Raw genomic sequence first — 10,107 nt, forward strand, 5'->3', positions numbered from 1 at the left:
GGACCTGAGTATAGTCCTGAGCCTTTCTCAGGGTGGGCTTTTAAGTGCAAAAACCACATCCCCGGGTTGACGTATCTCATTTAGCAAGAACAGTTGGCTACAAGTGGATCTGTGGAAGCAGTGCATTTAGGGACTTTCTCAGAACTATGGACTTTGATGGGATAGGTATTTGTTCTCGGTTTTTTGTTTTTTTTTTGTTTTTTTTTTTTGTTTTGTTTTTTTTTTTGGGCAGGTGGTTCTACCTATATGCTTGGTTCCAAGACCTCAATGGTACGTCCATCATATCATCAGTTTTTATAAGGTCTGGAGGCCTTTTGCAAGAACAGGAAATGGTTGGCATTGCCTGTGAAACTTCATTAATTTAGAATACACTCTTAGAACTTGTGAGTTCTTATCAAATAGGGAAGAACAGAACACAGCCTCTTTCTGTGGATGATCTAAATGTTGATTTTGCAAACATGCGAATCTAAGCTTTAAAAATAGAATTGTTAGGTCAAGAGCTCAAGATAGTACGATAGGCCTATTTTGAGCTGCACTTTCTATTTCTCACAGAAGTTGCAGTAGCAGTATGGGTACTGGCAGAAATGTACCAGGCCCATTTTCCCTGTCAGAAAGTATGGCGAACACTAGACAAGTATTACCTCTTCTAACCTTCACAAAAACATATACCATGGAATGCTACAAAGAAATAAGGAAGAGAAAGCAAACAAACAAAAACACCTGATGTAGAGGAGTACACCTTCATCTCAGCTCTTAGGAGGCAGAGGCAGGTGGATTTGTGGGAATCTGAGGCCAGAGAGTTGCAGGACAGCCAGGCTGGCATTCAGAGACCCTGTCTCAAAAAGAAAAGAGCTGGGCTTAGTAGCGCAGGCAAGTCTGCAGTCCTGGCTTTGGAGGCCATAGCAGGAAAATTATGAGTTCCAGGCATGATGAGCCCATGTTTCAGAAAAACAGGGGGGGGGGAGAGACAGGGGAGAGAGAAAGAGACAGACAGAGAGAGAGGGAGAGAGAGACCCTTTCAATAACTTGCATGATGATACTCCAGGAGTGAGTTTGGAGATGGGGTGGGGGTGGGGGACTCTGAAAGGTTGCATACTGTATGATTTTATCATATAACATTCTTTTCCTTCCAGTGAGGATAACCTTGAACTTATGATCATCCTGTCCTTACCTCTCAAGTGCTGTGATTTGGGGCATGCGTCACTAGGTTGTATGTCGCTATGCCAGGCACCAGGTTTCACGTAAGACTGGGCATGGGATCCAGGCTTTTGTGCTTGCTAGGCAAACACTCTACCAAGTGAGCTACAGTCCCAGCTCCTTGTACAACACGGCTGAAGAGACAAGACTTCAGAAATGGGTTGTCAGGGGCTGGGGAGGGGCGAGCAAGAAGTATGGAATTGTACCAGACATCCAAAGGTGACATGGGACCCTTGTAATAATGAAAATGTGTTCTGTGTGTGAATTGTACTTTAGCTTGGTAGAATATTAGTACTGGGAAACACTGGGTAAAGGGCATTTCTCCCTTATAACCACGTGTGAATCTACAGTTTATCACAAATCCAAGCTTAGTGTCTAATATGTGCACAGTCCTGAGTTCCATCCCCAGCACCGGCGGAAAATACACACCACATTGCGTGTGCGCACACACACGGTGGAAAGTCTGTCAGGCTCCCAAGCTTCCAGGTGAAAGGAAGCCAGATAGGAGGACCCTGTGGGCTTGGAGAGACACATCACTAGGTGGTCAGGTGTGTCACTGGCATTTGTAATTACGGGGGCCACAGTTATGAAGGGTCTTGCTGCGTAGAGGTTTGAAGGGGTTTTCTATCCAGTCCTGTGGTTGGTGCTAACCAGGTTTGCCCTTCTAGAGATGTGTAAAGTTTTGTTGTTTTTGTTTTTGTTTTGTGTGTGTGTGGGGGTCCTCTCAGCCCATCTATTGGTGTGTTCGGTGCGGTTTCCCGTCCGTGACTTTACCTGCGGTTTGTGGATGTGTCCACTCAGGAAAGAAGGAAGGTTCCGTGTGAATTACATGCACACGCGTGCAGATTGTTAGATCTGCGGGTCCCCACTGCGTGTGTGTGTGTGTGTGTGTGTGTGTGTGTGTGTGTGTGTGTCACTGCCTCCTAACTCTGAGGTTTTACCCGATGAGAACACCTCCCCCCAAACAAAGCCAGCCTGTCACGAACTGGGTCTGTGTACTGTAGACAAACTGGGTAATTGGGCTCTCCGCCTCCTCACCCAAAACAAACACTCGCAAACGCCCGCCCCCACGCTGGCGGGATCCGCCTGTCATCTGGGCACCGGCTTCTGCTCCGGCTGCCTCCGACCCTTGGAGACACGGCAGGCCCTGCCCTCGCCCGCCCCGGCTGCCGGGGCTGACGCACAGGCCACAGCATCCACCGCGGGGCGCGTGGGCTCCTGCCCAGGTGTGGCGGCTGCGGGGAGGCGGTGCGGGGAACCGGCGTCCTCCGGCCCGGGCTAGTAGTCCCAGCAGCCGCTCGCCTGCTCCGGTGACAGCGGCGTGCGGGCCTGGAAGGGCAGGACACGCTGTCCCCGGCTCCGTGGCTGCATGGCTGGCGGTGAAAGCCGCGTGTGGCTGCGGGCACCGCCCGGGAGCTAGTGAGGGGCGAGCGCGGCGCCCACGCGCGGCGAGGTGGGCTCTGCGCTCCCGGGCAGCGGGCGGGGCGGGGCTCATCCTGCAAAGTTGCCCCAGGGCGGGCTACCTCCGGCGCCCTGCTGCCCTAGATTCTTCCCGCGGAGCCAGGGGTGGACGTTGCCGCCCCGCTGACACCCGAGGGACCGCAGAAGCCAGCGGGCGTCGGCGGGAGCCCGGGCAACGCGAGATGGAGGCTGCAAGAGGGGACGTGCGGGCCGGCGCCGAGTAGCCGGCGGGTCCCGGGGCTGGACCTTGCCCGGACGCTGTGAGGGCGAGCGAGCAGGGCCCTCCCCCGGGCTGCCATGGAGGTGCCCAATGTCAAGGATTTTCAGTGGAAACGCCTTGCTCCACTGCCTAGCCGCCGGGTCTACTGCTCACTGTTGGAGACCGGGGGCCAGGTGTATGCCATCGGGGGATGTAATGACAATGGCGTCCCCATGGACTGCTTCGAGGTCTACTCCCCCGAGGCCGACCAGTGGACCTCCCTGCCCTCCCTGCCCACAGCCAGGGCCGGGGTAGCGGTTACTGCCCTAGGAAAGCGGATTATGGTGATCGGGGGTGTGGGCACCAATCAACTGCCTCTGAAGGTCGTGGAAATGTACAATATCGATGAGGGCAAGTGGAAGAAGAGGAACGTGCTGCGTGAGGCTGCCATGGGCATTTCTGTTACAGCCAAAGGCAAGTGGGGTCAGGGTTGAGGGTGGGCATAGAGAAGAAAGGCAAGGGTCATGGGGAAAACGGATGGAATGCAACATGATGGGGGGGGGCAACGCCACATCACCCATCCCATTTGCACCTTACATTAAGCACTGAAAGCAGAGACCCACTGCCCTTATTCCCTTATCGGGAAGGGAAACTGAGCAGGTGAAATGTCTAGGAATTCCATCTTTTGCCAGGAGTCAGTCCGCTCCAGAGGGTTCCTCCCGGCAGGCTAGGCAGGCCACTGCAGAGGGAGAGAGCCGAGGTGTGAACTGTGGGGTTGTCTGCAAAGACTCTGCAGACCCTGGCATTCAGCCGAATGGCCACATTTCCCGTTGGTCACACACACCCCCAAACCTCCCTGTGTAGGTTCCTGAGGGCTGTCACCCCCGCCTTCTACCATCACCAGGCCTGCCAAGGAGGCTTTGGGACCGGATCCCAACACCTTTAACTCCTGACTGCAGTTTCAGTCATACTAAGTGGAGGTCAGAATGTTTCAAAGGTTGACTCCTGTGGCCTATTATCCAGCTCCACCAAGTTCTCTGATTTGCATGTGGTTTTAAAATTCTTGTTTCACTTTCTCAAATCCCTCACTCCTTTGGGGCCCAAACCAGCCTAGAGAGGGGGCTCGAACTGCGGGCTTCTTAAAACAGAGTTTTATGAGAATGAGAGTTAAGAGACCCCAAATTCATATACGTGTGTCTCCACACTGTAGGCTTGGTGGGGTGACCTTCCTCCCTTTCCCCATCCTTCCCTGCTTCTCTTGCTACCTAGCCCAGCTGGCACACGGCAGAGCAGAGACCAGCTTCTCTAACACTTGTTCTGTCCCTGGCACAGGCTTAGGCCACAGGGAGGAAGGAACTGGGTAGAAAATCCAATCCGGGACCCAAAAGTGACTTGCAAGAAGCTGGGGCCAGAAGGGCCTTGGGAAGGAAGGGGAGACAATAGGTTTTCATGACTGCCGGTTAGAAGTAGGAAAAGCCAGGCTGGTGCTGAAGGCCTGGAATCCTAGCTGCTCTGGAGGCTGAGGCGGCAGAGTGGCAAGTTCAAGACTTGCCTTGGCTGCAGAGTGAGTTCAGGAGGCTGAGGCAGATGGATTATGAGTTCAAGGGTAATTTAAGATACATAGTAAGACCCCCGTTTAAAAAAAAAAGATGGATGGTCCAGAGGCTCACGGAGACACTGAGGACAATGAGTATGGACTATATATACGCCGTCCCTAGCTCCTTCAATAAATTATGCTGAAAGTTAAAAATTAAGGCTTACCATTGGTGCTTTATCCCTTTGGACTTTTAGCATATCCAATGAGATAAGTGCTATTTGTAGTCTATTTTAGAAGAAGCACCATGAAGGCCAGAAAGGTTAATTCCCCAAGGTTAAACAGACCATACCTGTGCTCCAAACCATAAAGTCAAGTGGGTTCAACAGTTAGGCTGGTAAACATTTACATGTCAGCTGGGTTCATAGATTAACAAATTATCAAGGGCCTTCAGTGTATTGGGAGAAACAGCTGGAGCTTGTATTAGTTACTGTGGCAATAAGCCAATGGAGATACCATCACTTAGGAGGCACCAAGCCAAGTCCTCAGGGCCCCCTGCTTTGCAGCTCAGGGAACCCCAGTTGAGGCTCAAATGATGGGTCAGAACTGACCATCGGCTGAATGACTGTGGAGTAGACAGTTTTTTTCAGGAAGGGGTTTCCTAGAAGGAAAGCGGAATTTGTGCTAATCAGGTGCTTATCATCAGGCCCTTTCCAAGCCTTGGGCTTAGGGCTAGGATCCACCCCCAACCTCAGTATGGCTAGGAAGCAAAGGAAAATAGGGCTCACTTTCTGTGGTAGTAACCCCAAAGAGTCAAAGTACCATGGAAAGGAAGACTCTGAGCAAAGGCTTCTGGGAACAAGGACCACATCCAGGAACTGAAGGTTCCTGAGAGAAAACCCATTCAGCAAGGGCTGGGGAAGCAAATGTTAGGTCATGCTCTCTGATACAGTGTGCAGAGTCCCTGAAAAGCTACCCACTGCCAAGAGCAGAGGAGAAAGCAGGGATTCCCTGCTTAGAGAAGGCAGCTCTCTAAGGGCAAGGTTTCTGAAGGATCAGTTCCCCAAAGCCTCCTCTGCATTCAGACCTAGCCTTATCAGCCCATTCAGTGCAGGGGCCTCCTGGCTCCTGCAAGCTTCTGTATCTGTGAAGGAGAATGCCATTTCCCCACTGGGGTAGCAGACAGAGCCACTGGCAGCCAAGTGTGCAGAGGGTCTGACTGTAGCTCTAAAGGACTTCACCATGTCTGAAGAGTTAATGTCTGAGGATCCCTACAGGATCCTAAGGGACAGGTCATTATTGGAGGTCATCACAAAAGCCTCTTCCCTCACCTTCCTCTCTGGCTGGTGGGGGACCTAGGCTGTCCCTGTTCAGGGTTTAGCGTGTCAGGCTTTGCCAGGGACTTGGCACTAGGGAGGGCCGAGGCACACAGCCCTGCTACAGCTTTAGGAAGACCCAGATTTAGCCATAACAGGGACTTTGAATGGTGTTAGCCAATCGCCAAAACAGCTGCGGTTCCCTAGCAGAGCAGTGGTGTGGTCAGGAACTTGGAGTGGCCTGTGGAAGGCTATGGATTTTGTTGGGCCTGTCTCCGGGTGCCTTTGAGCCGACCGAACCGCGTCTGTGTGTGGCTTTTCTCTTAGATTATAGAGTATATGCTGCAGGCGGGATGGGCCTGGACCTTCGTCCACACAACTACTTGCAACACTATGACATGCTCAAGGACATGTGGGTGTCACTAGCGCCCATGCCCACTCCAAGATATGCTGCCACCTCCTTCCTCCGGGGCTCCAAGATCTATGTGCTGGGTAAGGACGAGCTCCTTGTTCATTTCCTCTCCTTGCTCCCTTGGGTGAGTTTCCTAGGAAGCAATGCCCACGGCCTGAGAATTCCCCTGGCCCTGGGGGGTAATCACACTGTTGCAGCCCTTGAGGAATCTTTCAAGCAACTGAACAACAGAAGGGAAATCCCAGCCCTATTGGTTCTCAGGGACTGCTTTATTTTTTTTTTTGTCCACCATGTGTCCTGTTCCCACTTCCAGGGGGACGACAGTCTAAATATGCAGTCAATGCCTTTGAGGTCTTTGACATAGAGTCTCGGTCCTGGACCAAGTTCCCCAACATTCCCTGTAAGCGGGCTTTCTCCAGCTTTGTGACCCTGGACAACCACCTGTACAGCCTGGGAGGCCTGCGACAGGGTCGTCTCTATCGGCAGCCCAAGTTCCTCCGGACAATGGATGTTTTCGACATGGAACAGGGTAAGCTGGGTTCCCGCCCTCTTGGCTGCTTGCCTGTCTTCTGACTGAGCCCCACTTTCTCCATCCTGGAACTCATCCTCGGGCTGCTTACATATCCGGGCAGGCCTCTCCAGTGTCTAAGCAGCCTTCCCAACTCATGGAAATGCTCTGGCCTGGTTGGCTGTTTTCACTATGGCCTTTCCTCCTCCATCTCAACCAAGTATCTGTGCAGGACCAGGTTAGGAAGGGACTCTACCTGATGGAGAATCAGAGAGATCCTGATCACTCCGTTCACCACCTTTAATCAGATTCCTCCCCAGTTGAGGATTGTGGAAAACCTAAATAGAACAGGGGCTCATGGGAGTTGTGTATGTCAGACTGTGCCAAGCACCAGAGAAGGCTGAGGTGGTAGAGTGTGTCATTTCAATCGGCAGGCGATGCTGTTTGCACCTTGAACACCAGGGAGTAGGCACACAGGGGAAGAGCCACGTGGGATTCGTTTGTATTTGTTAGGGGGCATCAGCATCTAACCCTCTGTGTCTTCCATCACGATGCGTGGCGTGCAGGGGGATGGCTGAAGATGGAACGTTCATTCTTTCTCAAGAAGCGCCGGGCTGACTTCGTGGCTGGCGGTCTGAGTGGACGGGTCATAGTGGCTGGGGGACTTGGTAAGGATGGACCATCTCAACTGTGTTCTGTGTTGTGGTTCTGGTCCTTGGCACTGTACTTGAGCGACAGATGGTACTGACTTCTTAAACCTCCCACTGCTCCGCTCCAAAGAATTCAATACAGCCGGGACTTGACCTTCCCACGTGGGTCCCATGCGTGCTTTCTTTCCACTCTGTACTAGGAAAGTGGAGCTCTAGAAAACATAGGGGACATGCTGACAACTGAACCCCGGTGCCGAACCCAGGTCCCTGAGTCCCTTTCTGGGGATAGCTGGGGACAGAGGGGTCAGTTGTCATCTTTCATTAACCCAGCTCTTCTTGGACATCCGGATGTATCCTGGGGTAGCAAAGCAAATGATCAAATAAATGGCCCTAGTCCTGGACTGGGTTGATGTATAACTCGTCCTTCTCAAAGACGGCTGGCCCTTTGAAGGCTGGACTGGGGCTTGGGGCACACTGAAGTCAGAGGGCACAGTGATAAAAGCAGCAGGGCTCCCTGGCAGCCAGAGTCTACTCGGTGTAGATACACCCCACTATACTCGTTCCTGAACAACCATATGAACTCGATTATCCGGGAGGCTTCCTGTGTGTGTGAAAAACCAGGAGGGAAGGAGGCAGTAGCGCTTAGAAGCCCCTGATAACCGAGGGCGAAGAAAACAACTTCTCTCTCTCTCTCTCTCTCTCTCTCTCTCTCTCTCTCTCTCTCTCTCTCTCTCTTCTTTTTTCCCAAGACAGGGTTTCTCTGTGTAGCTGTAGCTGTCTGGGAACTTGCTCTGTAGACCAGGCTGGCCTCACACACAGAGAGACCCACCTGCTTCTGACTCCCAAGTGCTGGGATTTTTGTTGTTATTTTTAGAGACAGTGTTTCTCTGTGTAGCTTTGGAGCCTGTTCTGGAACTAGCTCTTGTAGACCAGGTTGGCTGGCTTTGAACTCACAGAGATCTGTCTGCCTCTGCCTCCCGAGTGCTGGGATTAAAGGCGTATGCCACCAATGCTGGCCGTGCTGGGATTATTAAGGCATGCACTGTCACTCCGGGCCAACAATCCTATTCTTAAAATGAAAAGGCAGAGAGAAAGGTCATAGGGCAAAGTTGCTTGACAGGAATTCTTGGCCCAGGATGGTAAAGCCAGGGCCATCCTGTAGCAAAAGGTAATGAGGTTGCCTGGCTTTTACTTGTAGGTTGGGAGATGGTCCCTGTGGGACATGCTTGGTGGTTGGGCTCCTTGGCCTAAGATCTGATTGCCCTCATTTTTAGGAAACCAGCCCACTGTCCTGGAGACTGCAGAAGCATTCCACCCAGAGAAGAACAAATGGGAGGTCCTCCCTGCCATGCCCACACCCCGCTGTGCCTGCTCCAGCATCGTCTTCAAGAACTGCCTTCTGGCTGTGGGGGGTGTCAGCCAGGGTCTGAGTGATGCGGTAGAGGCGCTCTATGTCTCTGAATCCTAGCTGGCCCAAGCAGTGCCCTTCCCTAGACAGCATCATCCCACTCCGGACATGAGGGATACATCCTCGGTCTCCAACTCTTGTTACGAGCCAGTGGGGCCAGCTCTCAGTGAGCCCCTCTGCCCCCTAACCTACCAACCCCAGAAAGCTCAGCTGACTCCACCCATAAATGAGAGCTGGGCTGTGGTGGGGTGGGGGTGGGGGAGGATAGGATAGGCATCCTCAACCAGTGCTCAGGCACAGCGAGGCATAGAAGTGCTCCGCCCTCTCACCTGCCTCCTGGGGTGGGGGCATAGTTGTCACCCAGGCGGAGGGGGCCTTGTTGCCCTTCCCCATCTCCAAGCTAGTTTGTCATGAGACAAACTCATGAAGCATGAGTCAGGAATTGGACAGATGTGTAGGGAAGGTAGTTGGGGGCTCACACACCAGGCCAGGCCAACAGCCTTGGCAGAAAAGACCCCTCCTCTGAGGTCCTTGTTGGACGTGTGGCGATGGAGTATCAATATCTTCTGCCTTCTGCCACCCTCCCCCATCTGAGGCCCGGCCATTCTGTGCTCAACAGCTCTCAAGAGTGTTTCTGGGAGAAACCCTGTCATTTACACTGTGGCTTCCAAATCCACAAAGGGTGGATTAATTGCACTCTGGTTAATAACAGCAGCACAATGATGACATCTCTATTGCCGTCTTCTTTGGACTCTGGAGACAAGGCGGGGGAGTCCTGGATGGTGGATAGAAAACCCAGGAGACCATTTCCCCCTGTGTCCTTAGGCTAAATAGGGGCCTGTTGGCTACCTGTTCTTGACCATGACCTTGGTAGAGGTTCTACCTTCCCTCTGTCGTAGCTGTCCCCCTCTCCAAGAGGCAGCTGATCATCCGGCCTTTGTCGTGTTATACCCACGGCTAACCTTGTTCAGTCCAGCATCAAAGGATGAAAGAACGGTCCGCTGGCTTGGAAAACAAGTGAGGGGAAAAAGACCAGAGGGGTGGATACCAATGTGTGTCCCTGTAGCCTGCACAGCACATCTCTGTGCTTCCAGGGCCCCAGTCATTCACCCCCAATAGGTCCCAGCTTGGGGAAGAGTACTTACCTGACAATCCCAGCAGAGAAACCAAACCTAACCACTTAGCCCCGAGAACACAAAGACTAAAATCCCTATCAAGGCTATGGAAGAGCCAGTGCTTAGCAGAAGGCTCATAAGGCTCAGGCAGTTACCGCCTAAGGAGTCTGAGCTGTCAGAAGGAGCTCTTTCTGTTGAAGGGGTGGGGTGGCACTTCCAGAAGGATCTTCAAGGACTGGGTGAAACCTGGATCTTTAAGGAATGGTGGGTTGTTGGCTCCTTTCTCAGGATACCCTGATTTCTTTCT

General features: G+C 52.6%; 1 protein-coding gene across 1 annotated transcript; it reads left to right on the forward strand.

Annotated features, from left to right (window-relative positions):
- The first annotated feature begins 2,323 nt into the window (after window positions 1–2,323).
- Window positions 2,324–8,789, forward strand: Klhdc8a (kelch domain containing 8A). The gene is made up of 5 exons (XM_051204182.1): window positions 2,324–3,331; window positions 6,035–6,199; window positions 6,433–6,648; window positions 7,194–7,295; window positions 8,552–8,789. Exons 1-5 carry the CDS (start codon window positions 2,956–2,958, stop codon window positions 8,743–8,745), a joined length of 1,053 nt encoding a protein of 350 aa, XP_051060139.1. The 5' UTR covers window positions 2,324–2,955; the 3' UTR covers window positions 8,746–8,789.
- The last annotated feature ends 1,318 nt before the right edge of the window (window positions 8,790–10,107 follow it).

This window comes from Phodopus roborovskii, unplaced genomic scaffold, assembly GCF_943737965.1.
Source record: "Phodopus roborovskii unplaced genomic scaffold, PHOROB, whole genome shotgun sequence".
Taxonomy (NCBI): domain Eukaryota; kingdom Metazoa; phylum Chordata; class Mammalia; order Rodentia; family Cricetidae; genus Phodopus; species Phodopus roborovskii.

What these genes read in the sequence shown, in the direction of transcription:
- Klhdc8a (XM_051204182.1), top strand. Translation starts at nt 2,956, where the DNA reads ATGGAGGTGCCCAATGTCAAGGATTTTCAGTGGAAACGCCTTGCTCCA. An exon ending in CTCCAAGATCTATGTGCTGG is followed by an intron (nt 6,200 to 6,432) that starts GTAAGGACGAGC and finishes TCCCACTTCCAG; the next exon opens with GGGGACGACAGTCTAAATAT. An exon ending in TGTTTTCGACATGGAACAGG is followed by an intron (nt 6,649 to 7,193) that starts GTAAGCTGGGTT and finishes CGTGGCGTGCAG; the next exon opens with GGGGATGGCTGAAGATGGAA.